Source organism: Phyllobates terribilis, unplaced genomic scaffold, assembly GCF_046119375.1.
Source record: "Phyllobates terribilis strain yellow unplaced genomic scaffold, ASM4611937v1 Scaffold_1__5_contigs__length_1240528914, whole genome shotgun sequence".
Classification (NCBI taxonomy): domain Eukaryota; kingdom Metazoa; phylum Chordata; class Amphibia; order Anura; family Dendrobatidae; genus Phyllobates; species Phyllobates terribilis.
Window position 1 is genome coordinate 174,686,472 of NW_027362761.1, and position 13,640 is coordinate 174,700,111.

Here is a 13,640-nt window from a genome sequence, read left to right on the forward strand (position 1 = left end):
AGTTTATCTGTGTCACATTACAAACTCTTATATAAGCTCTCCTGCTCTCATAACGCTATCACCTCTGCTGTACTGCCCCTCTTCCACACTGTCTGTCAGAAGATGAACTTAAAGGTGTCAGTAATCAGACTTTTGTCTGCTGTGATCACAGCAACTTGTAATCGCTCTGCAGTGAGAACATAGAAAGCTACTCCTGTGTGGGACATATAATGACAGCCCACTCTGCTCATATAATGACCTTATCTGAAAGATGTTAGTCATCTGTGCTCTACTCCCAGCACTTTCTAATCAGGCAGGAGATTAGACCTGGAGATCAAGGCTGTATCATTACATCTCACACACTGAGAAACCTGCTGTAAGCTCACTCATTGGCTGTAGTGCTGTTATCTTGATACCAGTGCTGCAGAGAATAACATACTGTAACGCTGTTTGCCAACGCCCCTGCATGATTCCCCTTCCCCCTCCATGCAGGGTCGCTGGCATACTCACCGCCCCGGTTGGGCGGCGTGGTCTCCGGCGTGTTCCTTGTTTTCTGGTATTGTGTGCCCTGCAGTTCCCGGCGGAGCGTCTAGTGTGCTCGAGTGCTCCCCTGAATGATTAGGTAGTGTGTAGTTCTCTAATGAGTTGTGAGGTCCCCTGTTCCAGGTGTGGCCAGTGTCCTGAACATGTAGTCCCTGGTTATTGTTTGCCCAGTCCTGAACCCGTAATCCCCGGTCCTTGTGCGACCAGTGACTAAACCCAAGGTCCCTGGACCTGGTGTGGCCAATCCTGAACCCGAAGTTCCTGGTCCTAGTACGGCCAGTGCCTGATCCTTGTCCCCCCGTCCCTGAGTGGCCAGTCCTTGAATCAGTATCCGAGACCCTAGTGTTTGAACGTGTGCCTATCCGAGTATTCCGTGTATCCGGACTGTCCTAACAGTCTCCGAATCTGCCCTGTTTGAGACTCCGTGTCAGTAACTGTTCTACCTGTGGATCCTGAACCTAGTAGTCTGAACAGAGCCCGAGTCTGCGTCAGTAACCGTTCTGAAGAGGATCCAGAGCCCATTAGTCTGAACAGAGTCCAAGTCCTATCCGTGTCTGCGTACCTGACCCCAGAGGCTCAGCAGCTGCAGTACTGGGGACTGCCTATGAGTGGTACCTGGCGTCTACCTGCAGCTCAAGCCTAACCTCAAAATCAGGAGCTCCAGTGAACAATTGGTAGCCAGACCCAGGGAGGATGAGTAAAGCACAGTTTGTTTGTTTTTGCTTTTTAGAAAAAAAAAACGTAGCCAGGGAAATGGGATTTCCTGGTTTCAGTCTTTTCTATCTTCTCATTAAGAATTTAAATAAATGTACAGACGATCAAATTCAAATTTTTTTTTCTTTAGAGTTTACAGCTCTACAAAAACACTTTTGACATACAGGATAGATCTTTATTGAGCTCATACTATTATAATGCTTTCCTTCTACAGCATGCAATGTAACTTACATTTACTGAACAGATTTGTATTCTTCCTATAGAAAGTGTTCTTTGCCCTATGTGCCTTGAATGCCTTGACAACCACTGTGTGCCTGGTAGCAGCTGCCTTACGTTACCTGCAACTCCTAACCACTAGAAGACCCTGCACAGTAAGTGAGTGGAAAGTTTACTAACATATATTTCTATATTTAATGTTTTAAGAACTGAGAATTTAGCATATATTACATATCTACTTAGAGGGAATACATCCCCAGGTTTCTGCTACCTCACCTGAGAGCAACATGATGTAGTGACAGAAACCCTGATTCCAGCGATGTGTCATTTACTGAGCTGTTTACTGTCACTTTGATAAAATCATGGTTTTATCTGCTGCTGATCTAGCAGTTCTCTGAATGTTGAGCTCTGTATATCCCCGCCTACACCGCTGATTGTCAGATTTCTGCCTATTCAGAGAATATATATAGAAAACTGTGGTGTGGAAAGGTTTAGACAGAACTCATGAATATAGAGGTCTACATAGCAGCAGGTTTTACAAATCCTCTAGTGATAATCTCCTGCTAATTAAACAGTGAGTTTATCAAAAGTACACTAAGCAGCCCAGTAAGTGATACATCACTGGAATCAGGGTCTCTATCTCTACATTATGCTGCTCTTAGCTTAGGTGATAAAAACTTGGTGGCCGATTATTATCTTTAAAGAAAAGGTCATGTCATTTCCAGGTGACAATTTGTTATCTGACTTACTTTTTCTATTTATTTATATGTAGTTTTCAAGATAATAGATAATTTCAATGGACACTGGAGCAGGGTGCAATGTTACAGTAATCTGATAAATGCACTATTGTTTTGTTATTATCGGTTATCTATATGATCTTTTTCATAAGTAAGATTTAATAAAGATATTATATTTTAATTAAAGTGTGACACATTTTTGTATTGTCCTGACTATGCAGTACAGACAGAGCATCTGCACAAAATGAAAGCATTGATGCTCCTGCGTTTAACACCCAAGTGCCAGTGGAGACATATACAAACACATCTGCTGGCCCAAATGGTTATCCAACATTGACCGCTACCTGTTAATTACTTTATATATACACTCCATGTTTGCTCTTTATCAGATAACCTGCTTCAATTACCTGTTCAGAGCGGGTGTGGCAGACAGTGATCCAATGCCCACCCACTCCCGGCCTTCCATCTGTATAACTAATTACCCAACTTTTGGCACTATGGTAGACTTAGAATTATACACAACAGCCTATATGAGAAGGTGGAGTTGCACGGGAAGAAGAGAATAGCAGAATAAGCCAATCTTGATGCAGTAGCTTTTTTCAGATCATCTTAGACTCCATGTAGGGACTGTAACTAAACTGTAGTCATTATAGTAGAACTGAGCCAAACATCAAGCCAGCACTGAGGAAAATAAATAGAAGGTAAGCATCATTCAGAGGTGCTTATATTAATATATTTTTAAGCTTATAATGTGACATCAGTTTTTAAAATCCTTCTTTTAATAAAATATCTAATGTTTCATTGTTAGTTGGCACACAAAGCTGAGTGACTTTGTAAGTACTGCATTTACTTAACTGTCTTTCAGTTACCAGAAGTGAACTGTAGATAGCTGAATAGATAAATATCCTAATAGATCGTTACATTATCCTGCAGTGCATAGCACCACAATGTGGTTGTGTATAGTTGATAGCAAAATATTTGCCAGTATAGTTGTGGCAAATGTGAATACAGTACCTGGTAGACAGAAGTGTGTAAATATCATCAATGTACATACATAATATACATATATATATATATAATTATATACTATATATTGTGGCAGTCATTGGCAAAGAACTGGACGGGAGATATGTTTCACTGAGGCTATTAGCTTCAGTGAGTTGAAACCTAAAAGTTTGCTCCAGCACACTGTGTCTAGGGGTTAATCGGCCATTTTAATGGGCCAGTTTTTATGTGAACAGCTGTAGAAAGGGTGGGAGGTCGTTCACCATATCTCCACCCCAGGCTGTGGCCTGAGCTATAAATAGCCAGCAGTCATGATTCCTGCATTCTGTGTGGGATTGCTATGCTGTCCTATTGAACTGGTTCATGCTGTGTTTTGATGGACAGCTTGGCTGTCCAATCCTGTGAGTGGCAAGCCGGGCTGTCGGTGCCTTGATTGACAGCTCGGCTGTCCAATCTTTGACTGGGATGTGCGGGATTTTCTCCAGGTGTTCGGTGTTCTGGAGATTGCCCAAGGTATGGTAACTGAGCTAACTGCCCCTGTTCCCTGCCAGACGTAGTTTGTTCTTCCTGGTGAGTGTTTGCCTCATTCTATTGTTCTGAATTCTGATCTTCTGCTGCCTGACCCTTTGGACCATGTTCTGACTACACCCTTGTCATGTCCTTTGGTTTTGTTCCGCTCTCTCTTGGTATTGAGCCTGGACTGTGACCTGACTTAAGCCTCTGTCTTTTCCCTTGGTATCTACGGGCTCTCTTGGTATTAACCGTGGAATGTCTGACTATCTGCCTCATGGTCGCTCCGTGAGTTAATGACTAGCGTCACACCAGCCTTTTGAATCATTCAGTGTTCAGTAGGGCTGGAGAGAGAAACTCCAGTGCTTTGTGTCCTGACAAGGAAAAGCTGAACCGTTTGTTTGCTAAACTCTGAGTGGGCAGATTCCCGCTACCACATAGATTGTGCTTTGTGCCACCACTTTGCTTTGTTTGCCTATTTTTGCCCAAAGTGCCTTGATTATTTTTACTTCACCACGGTTTATGTTGCCAGTATAATAAACCTGGTAAGAATTTAAATATATATATATATATATATATATATATATATATATATATATATATATATATATATATATACACTGCTCAAAAAAATAAAGGGAACACTCAAATAACACATCCTAGATCTGAATGAATGAAATATTCTCACTAAATACTTTGTTCTGTACAAAGTTGAATGTGCTGACAAAATCACACAAAAATCATCAATGGAAATCAAATTTATTAACCAATGGAGGCCAGGATTTGGAGTCACCCCCAAAATTAAAGCTGAAAAACACACTACAGGCTGATCCATCTTTGATATAATGTCCTTAAAACAAGTCAAAATGAGGCTCAGTATTGTGTGGCCTCCACGTGCCTGTATGACCTCCCTACAATGCCTGGGCGTGCTCCTGATAAGGTTGCGCATGGTCTCCTGTGGGATCTCCTCCCAGACCTGGACTAAAGCATCCCCCATCTCCTGGACAGTCTGTGGTGTTACGTGACGTTGGTGGATGGAGCGAGACATGATGTCCCAGATGTGCTCAATCGGATTCAGGTCTGGGGAACGGGCGGGCCAGTCCATAGCTTCAATGCCTTCATCTTGCAGGAACTGCTACCACACTCCAGCCACATGAGGTCTGGCATTGTCCTGCATTAGGAGGAACCCAGGGCCAACCGCACCAGCATATGGTCTCACAAGGGGTCTGAGGATCTCATCTCGGTACCTAATGGCAGTCAGGCTACCACTGGTGAGCACATGGAGGGCTGTGCGACCCTCCAAAGAAATGCCACCCCACACCATTACTGACCCACTTCCAAACCGGTCATGCTGAAGGATGTTGCAGGCAGCAGATCACTCTCCACGGCATCTCCAGACTCTGTCACGTCTGTCACATGTGCTCAGTGTGAACTTGCTTTCATCTGTGAAGAGCACAGGGCACCAGTGGCAACTTTACCAATCATGGTGTTCTGTGGCAAATGCAAAGCGTCCTGCACGGTGTTGGGCTGTGAGCACAACCCCCATCTGTGGATGTCGGGCCCTCATACCACCCTCATGGAATCGGTTTCTAACCATTTGTGCAGACACATGCATATTTGTGGCCTGCTGGAGGTCAGTTTGCAGGGCTCTGGCAGTGCTCCTCCTGTTCCTCCTTGCACAAAGGCGGAGGTAGCGGTCCCGCTGCTGGGTTGTTGCCCTCCTACAGCCCCCTCCACGTCTCCTGGTGTACTGGCCTGTCTCCTGGTAGCGCCTCCAGCCTCTGGACACTACGCTGACAGACACAGCAAACCTTCTTGCCACAGCTCGCATTGATGTGCCATTCTAGATGAGCTGCCTGAGCAACTTCTGTGGTTTGTAGAGTCCGTCTCATGCTACCACGAGTGTGAAAGCACAACGAACATTCAAAAGTGACCAAAACATCAGCCAGATAGCATTGGTACTGAGATGTGGTCTGTGGTCCCCACCTGCAGAACCACTCCTTTATGGAGTGTGTCTTGATAATTGCCAATAATTTCCATCTTTGGTAGTGCATTGGTAGTGCATTGAGCTGTAGGGTGGATTGCTGCTAAAAGGGAAAAAAAAAAAAACTTCTTCCTTAGTGAGTGTGAACGAGCTGAGTGTGACCGGAGTGTAAGTGCAAACGGAAGTAAGTGTGTGACTTGTTTTTGGAAGAGAGGAATTTGGATTGAATTGCTGTCTGTATTTTATTAATTCTTTACATTTCTTTGTACTTAACATTTCTGTATATTGCAATCCCCATTAGGAAATGAGCTCCATTATTCACAATGCTATCCAGTGTACATCTTGCCACATGTATGCAATCCGTGAACAGCCGGTCATGGAGGCATACTGCTGTGCGAGATGTGTGTACGTTGTGTGTTTGGAAGCCCAGGTACTGGATCTGAATGAGCAGCTGGCAACACTGAGATCCATTGACAATATGGAAAGGAGTCTGCTGCTCACTGAGCAGCTGCTCACTGGGGTTGATGTGGGGGAGGGTGGTAGTAGGGATCTGCAGGACAGTGAGGCATCTAGCTGGGTGACAGTTAGAAGGGGGGGGTAGAGGGAAGAGTGCCAGGGAGGCTAGTCCTGATCTGGCAAACCCCAATAAGTTTGCAAAGTTGGCAGATGAGGGGGGTGTCGGTACAGGGGTAGCACTGCTGCAGCAAGGCTTGTCCTCTGAAGGCCTGAGGAGTGTCAGCTCCAGTAAGGGGGGAAATAGGAGAGCAGGGCAGGCCAGGCAGGTGCTGGTAGTGGGGGACTCAGTTATTAGGGGAACAGATAGGGAAATCTGTCACAAAGACAGGGATCGTCGAACAGTGTGCTGCCTACCTGGCGCTCGAGTCCGGCACATTGCTGATCGGGTTGACAGATTATTGGGAGGGGCTGGTGAGGACCCAGCGGTCATGGTGCACTTTAGCACAAATGACAAAGTTAGAGGTAGGTGGAAGGTCCTTAAAGATGATTTCAGGGAATTAGGCTGCAAGCTTAAAGCAAGGACCTCCAAGGTGGTATTCTCTGAAATACTACCTGTACCACGTGCCATGCCAGAGAGGCAACGGGAGATTAGGGAGATAAATAAGTGGCTCAAGAACTGGTGTAGGAAGGAGGGGTTTGGGTTCCTGGAGAACTGGGCCGACTTCTCAGTTGGCTACGGATTCTACGCTAGGGACGGGCTGCACCGCAATGGGGAGGGTGCAGCTGTGCTGGGGGAGAAAAGGGCTAGAAGGTTGGAGGAGTGTTTAAACTAGGGATTGGGGGTGGGTGTTCATTTTATAGGTGGGGAAGATAGTGCAGATAGTGACCTGGGCACAAATAAAGAAATTGGGGGTGGGGTTAGAGCAGTCAATATAGTAAGAAGGAATAGAGTTACAGAGAATTACATAAAATGCATGTACACTAATGCCAGAAGCCTCACCAACAAAATGGAGGAATTAGAATTAATTTTGTTGGAAAATAATTATGACATGGTGGGGATATCTGAGACATGGCTGGACGAGAGCCATGACTGGGCAGTTAATTTACAGGGCTATAGTCTGTTCAGAAATGACCGTACAAACAAGCGAGGGGGGGGTATGTTTATATGTAAAATCATCCTTAAAACCCATCTTGTGTGAGAATATATGTGAATCTAATGAAAATGTAGAGTCCCTGTGGGTGGAGATAAGGGGAGGGGGGAAAAATAATAAATTACTGATAGGGGTTTGTTATAAGTCTCCAAAAATAATGGAAGCAGCGGAGAATATCCTCATAAAGCAAATAGATGAAGCAGCGTCTCAAGGAGAAGTCATTATTATGGGGGACTTCAACTACCCTGAAATACATTGGGGAACAGAAAACTGTAGTTCAAGCAAAGGTAATAGGTTTTTGACAACTTTGAGAGACAATTACCTTTCACAACTGGTTCAGGACCCAACAAGAAGGGGGGCACTGCTAGACCTAATATGAACCAACAGGCCAGACCGCATATCAAATATACAAGTTGGGGGTCACTTGGATAATAGTGATCACAAAATAATAAGTTTTCATTTATCCTTTAATAAGATGTGTAGTAGAGGGGTTACAAGGACACTAAACTTCAGGAAGGCAAATTTCCAACGGTTGAGAGATGATCTTAGTGCAATAAACTGGGACCATATCCTGAGACATAAAACTACACAAAGCAAATGGGAGACATTTATTAGCATCCTGGATGGGACCTGTGCACAATATATACCCTATGGGAATAAACATGATAGAAATAGGAGGAAACCACTATGGCTAAATAGAGCTGTAAGGGGCGCAATAAGTGCCAAAAAAAGCATTTAGAGAACTAAAGCAAGTAGATAGTGATGAGGCATTAAATAAATACAGAAAATTAAATAAATTCTGTAAAAACCAAATCAATGCAGCAAAGATTGAGACAGAGAGACTCATTGCCAGAGAAAGTAAAAATAATCCCAAAATATTCTTTAACTACATAAATAGTAAAAAACTAAAAAATGATAGTGTTGGCCCCCTTAAAAATAGTCTGGGTGAAATGGTGGATGAGGAAAAAGCCAATATGCTAAATGATTTTTTTTCAACAGTATTTACACAAGAAAATGGCATGACAGAAAACATGATTAGCGATGACAAAAATTCTCCATTAAATGTCACTTGCTTAACCCAGCTGAAAGTACGGCAGCGTCTAAAAATCACTAAAGTTGACAAATCCCTGGGCCCGGATGGGATATACCCGTGAGTACTGCAGGAATTAAGTAACGTCATAGATAGACAATTATTTTTAATCTTTAAAGATTCCATAATAACAGGGTCTGTACCACAGGACTGGCGTATAGCAAATGTGGTGCCAATATTCAAAAAGGGGACAAAAACTGAACTTGGAAATTATAGGCCAGTAAGCTTAACCTCTACTGTCGGTAAAATCCTGGAGGGTTTCCTAAGAGATGCTATACTAGAGTATCTGAAGAAAAATAACCTCATGACCCAATATCAACCTGGGTTTACGAGTGACCGTTCCTGTCAAACTAATCTGATTAGCTTTTATGAGGAGGCAAGTTCCGGACTGGACCAAGGAAATGCAGTGGATGTTGTGTATATGGACTTTTCAAAAGCTATTGATGCGGTTCCACACAAAAGGTTGATACATAAAATGAGAACAATGGGGATAGGGGAAAATATATGTATGTGGGTTAAGAACTGGCTCAGTGATAGGAAACAAAGGGTGGTTATTAATGCAACACACTCAGACTGGGTCTCAGTTAACAGTGGGGTACCACAGGGGTCAGTATTGGGCCCGCTTCTTTTTAACATATTTATTAATGACCTTGTAGGGGGCATACAGAGTAGTATTTCAATATTTACAGATGACACTAAACTCTGCAGGGTAATCAATACAGAGGAGGACAATTTTATATTACAGGAGGATCTATATAAACTAGAAGCTTGGGCTGATAAATGGCAAAAGAGCTTTAATGGGGATAAATGTAAGGTAATGCACTTGGGTAGAGGAAATAAAATGTATAATTATATGCTTAATTGTAAAACACTGGGCAAAACTGCCACTGAAAAAGACCTAGGTGTATTGGTGGACGACAAGCTCACGTTTGGTGGCCACTGTCAGGCAGCTGCTGCAAAGGAAAATAAAATAATGGGATGCATTAAAAGAGGCATAGATGCTCATGAGGAGAACATAATATTACCTCTATACAAGTCACTAGTGCGACCACACTTAGAATACTGTGTACAGTTCTGGTCACCGGTGTATAAGAAAGACATAGCTGAACTAGAGCGGGTGCAGAGAAGAGCGACCAAGGTTATTTGTGGACTGGGGGGTCTGCAATACCAAGACAGGTTATTACACTTGGGGTTATTTACTGTGGAAAAACGAAGGCTTAGGGGTGATCTTATTACTATGTACAAGTATATGAGGGGACAGTACAAAGACCTTTCTACTTATCATTTTACTCTGAGGCCAGAGACGGGGACAAGGGGGTATCTTCTACGTCTGGAGGAAAGAAGGTTTAATCATAATCACAGACGCGGATTCTTTACTGTAAGAGCAGTGAGACTATGGAACTCTCTGACGCATGATGTTGTAATGAGTGAGTCACTACTAAAATTTAAGAAGGGCATGGATGTCTTTCTTGAAAAGTATAATATTACAGATTATATATACTAGATTCTTTGATAGGGCGTTGATCCAGGGAACTAGTCTGATTGTCGTATGGAGTCAGGAAGGAATTTTTTTCCCCAATGTGGAGCTTTGTGTTTTGCCTTCCTCTGGATCAATCAACATGTTAGGCTATGGGTTGAACTAGATGGACTTAGTCTTCCTTCAACCTTAAAAACTATATTGCTATGTTACTATCTATTGTCTATTCCATTTGCACAACATCATGTGAAATTGATTGTCAATCAGTGTTGCTTCCTAAGTGGACAGTTTGATTTCACAGAAGTTTGATTTACTTGGAGCTATATTCTGTTGTTTAAGTGTTCCCTTTATTTTTTTCAGCAGTGTGTATATATATATATATATATATATATATATATATATATATATATATATATATATATATGTATATATACAGTTGTGCTCAAAAGTTTACATACCTCGGCAGAATTTTTCCTTTCTTGGCCTTGTTTCACAGAATATGAATGATAACGAAAAAAACTTTTTTTCCACTCTTGGTTATTGGTTGGGTGAAGCCATTTATTGTCAAACTACTGTGTTTTCTCTTTTTAAATCTTAATGACAACCAAAAACATCCAAATGACCCTGATCAAAAGTTCACATACCCCATTTCTTAATACCGTGTATTGCCCCCTCTAACATGACAGCTTGAAGTCTTTTATGGTAGTTGTGGATGGGGTTCTTTAATTTCTCAGATGGTAAAGCTGACCATTCTTTTTGGCAAAAAGCCTCCAGCTCCTGTAAATTCCTGGGCTCTCTAGCATGAACTGTGCTCTTGAGATCTCCCCAGAGTGGCTCAATGATATTGAGGTCAGGAAACTGAGGTGGCCACCATGCGCAGCTTCCGGGCGGATGAGTGCAAATTTGCCTCCAGTATTTGCTGATAACGTGCTGCATTTATCTTTCCTTCAACTTTTACCAAGTTTCCTGTGCCTTTGTAGCTCACACATCCCCAAAACATCAGCGATCCAACTCCGTGCTTTACTGTAGGAATAGTGTTCCTTTCATCATAGGCCTTGTTGACCTCTCTCCAAATGTAACGTTTATGGTTGTGGCCAAAAAGTTAAATTTTGGTCTCATCACTCCAAAATACCTTGTTTCAGAAGTTTTGAGGCTTGTCTCTGTGCTGTTTGTCGTATTGTAGGCGAAATACTTTGTGGCATTTGCGCAGTAATGGCTTTCTTCTGGTGACTCGACCATGCAGCCCATTTTTCTTCAGCTGCCTCGTTATTGTGCATCTTGAAACAGCCACACTTCTAGTTTTCAGAGAGTCCTGAATTTCAGCTGTTATTTGTGGGTTTTTCTTTTCTTGGCAGTTGTGACCGAAATTTTTGTTGGTCTACCTGACCGTGGTTTGGGTTTACAGAGCCCCTGATTTTCCATTTATCACAGTTTGAATGCTGCTGACTGGCATTATCAATTCCTTGGATGTTTTTTTTGTATCCCTTTCCTGTGTTATACAGTTCAACTACCTTTTCCTGTAGATCCATTGACAATTCTTTTGCTTTCCCCATGACTCACAATCCAGAAACGTCAGTGGCTGGATGAAAGATGCAAGAGTCTGTCTGGATCTCAGAAACTCACTCAGCTTTTATGCACACACACTTATTACAAAGCAAACAGGTCACAGGTGAGGATGTTACCTTTAGTAGCCATTCAAACTCATTTCTGTCAAATTCTGTGCATGTCATCAGGCCAAAATCACCAGGGTATGTGAACTTTTGATCAGGGTCATTTGGATGTTTTTGGTTGTCATTAAGATTTAAAAAGAGAAAACACAGTAGTTTGACAATAAATGGCTTCACCCAACCAATAACCATGAGTGGAGAAAAAGATTTTTTGTTATCATTCATATTCTGTGAAACAAGGCCAAGAAAGGAAATATTCTGCTGGGGTATGTAAACTTTTGAGCACAACTGTATATATAAAATGTAATTAATATACAATTTTCAGGTTTAATTATTTCTTTATTTTTTTGTCATAAGGATGAGTCCCAAGTCTCTGTAGAGGAAGCTGAAGAGCAAGATCGGGAGCCAGATTTTGAAGATTTTGTTCCACCTGCTCCTCCCCCTTCTTACTTTTCAACATTTTATTCGAACACTCCCAGAATGAGTCAGAGGTGAGTGATATATGTTTACTGTAAGTGATCGGGATGAAGCAGCATCCATTATACCAAGAACTCTCTTTCACAGACGAAGGCAACCCTATCACATGCTGCAAACACTTTTCCTTCAGCGGTGTTCTAGGTGTGCCAAATGTGAAGAAAATTGCATTTGGTAGCAGATTTCTTCAACTATCAGTTTATTCTCTAAAACTACAGCCCTGCTCCTCACCTTACCTAACAACCCTACTTCACCACCCTCATCTCCTCATATACGAATAATTCAAAATCATTCTTTGACACTTTTCATTCCCTCTTCAACACCATAGTGCAGGTGCTTAACTCCAATCTCAGCACTGACGATCTGGCCACTTGCTTCAAAGAAAAAAATTATTGTATCTAAAAGGAAATTATCTCCTTATCCCTTATGTTCCCTCCCACACTTCATCTAGCTCACTTTCTGCCTTCGACCCAGTCACAGAAGTCTCCAGGCTCCTCAGTTCTTTTCGCCTTACTACCTGCACTAGTTACTCATTCTTCCTACAGTCCCTCTCCTCAGCAGTCACTACCCACCTAACTCAAATATTTAAAGGGTACTTGTCATGTTTTCATGCTGCCGTTTTTGTACAGTTGAAACCAGAAGTTTCCATGCGCTATATAAAAAGACACATATGCATGTTTTTCTCAATATCTGACATGAAATCAGAATAAACCTTTCCCATTTTAGGTCAATTAGGATTACCATAATTTTTAATATTTGCCAAATGCCAGAATAATGAGAGAGAGAATGTTTTAAGGCATTTTTATTACTTACTGCAAAGTCAAAAGTTTACATACATTTCATTAATATTTGGTACCATTGCCCTTAAACTGAATGACTTGGGTCAAACGTTTGGGATATCCTTCCACAAGCTTCTCACAATAGTTGGTTGGAATTTGGGCCCATTCCTCCTGACAAAACTGGTGTAACTGATCCAGGTTTGTAAGTCGCCTTGCTCGCACCTGCCTTTTCAGCTCTGCCCATAAATTTTCAATAGGATTGAGATCAGGGCTTTGTGATAGCCACTCCGAAACATTGACTTTGTTATCCTCCAGCCACTTTATTACCATTTTGGCAGTATGCTTTGGGTCATTGTCCATTTGGAAGACCCATTTCCGCCCAAGCTTTAACTTCTTGGCTCATGTCTTGAGATGTTACTTCAGTATTGCCACATAATCTTCTTTTCTCATGATGCCATCTATTTTGTGAAGTGCAGCAGTCCCTCCTGCAGCAAAACAACCCCACAACATGATGCTGCCACCCCCATGTTTCACAGTTGGGATGGTGTTCTTAGGCTTCCAAGCTTCTCCCTTTTTCCTCCAAACGTAACGATGGTCATTATGACCAAAAAGTTAAATTTTAGTTTCATCAGGCCACAGGACATTGTTCCAAAAATTAAGGTCTTTGTTCCTGTGTGTATTTGCAAGCATCAATCTGGCTTTTTTATGTTTCTTTTGGAGTAATGGCTTCTTCCTGGCAGAGTGGCCTTTCAGCCTATGTTGATACAGTACTCGTTTCACTGTGGGTATTGACACAATCTTACAATCTTACCAGCTTCCGCCATCATCTTCACAAGATTGCTTTTGTCATTGGGTTGA

General features: G+C 42.3%; 1 protein-coding gene across 3 annotated transcripts in view; it reads left to right on the forward strand.

The window, feature by feature from the left end:
- Nucleotides 1-13,640, forward strand: part of ENTREP1 (endosomal transmembrane epsin interactor 1) — a 159,252-nt gene that overhangs the window by 95,547 nt on the left and 50,065 nt on the right. For all 3 annotated transcript variants that reach the window (XM_073669966.1, XM_073669938.1, XM_073669997.1), the window contains 2 exons: nucleotides 1,500-1,607; nucleotides 11,887-12,020. In XM_073669966.1, the coding sequence (XP_073526067.1) occupies nucleotides 1,500-1,607; nucleotides 11,887-12,020 (242 nt within the window). The remainder of the gene's footprint in view (nucleotides 1-1,499; nucleotides 1,608-11,886; nucleotides 12,021-13,640) is intronic.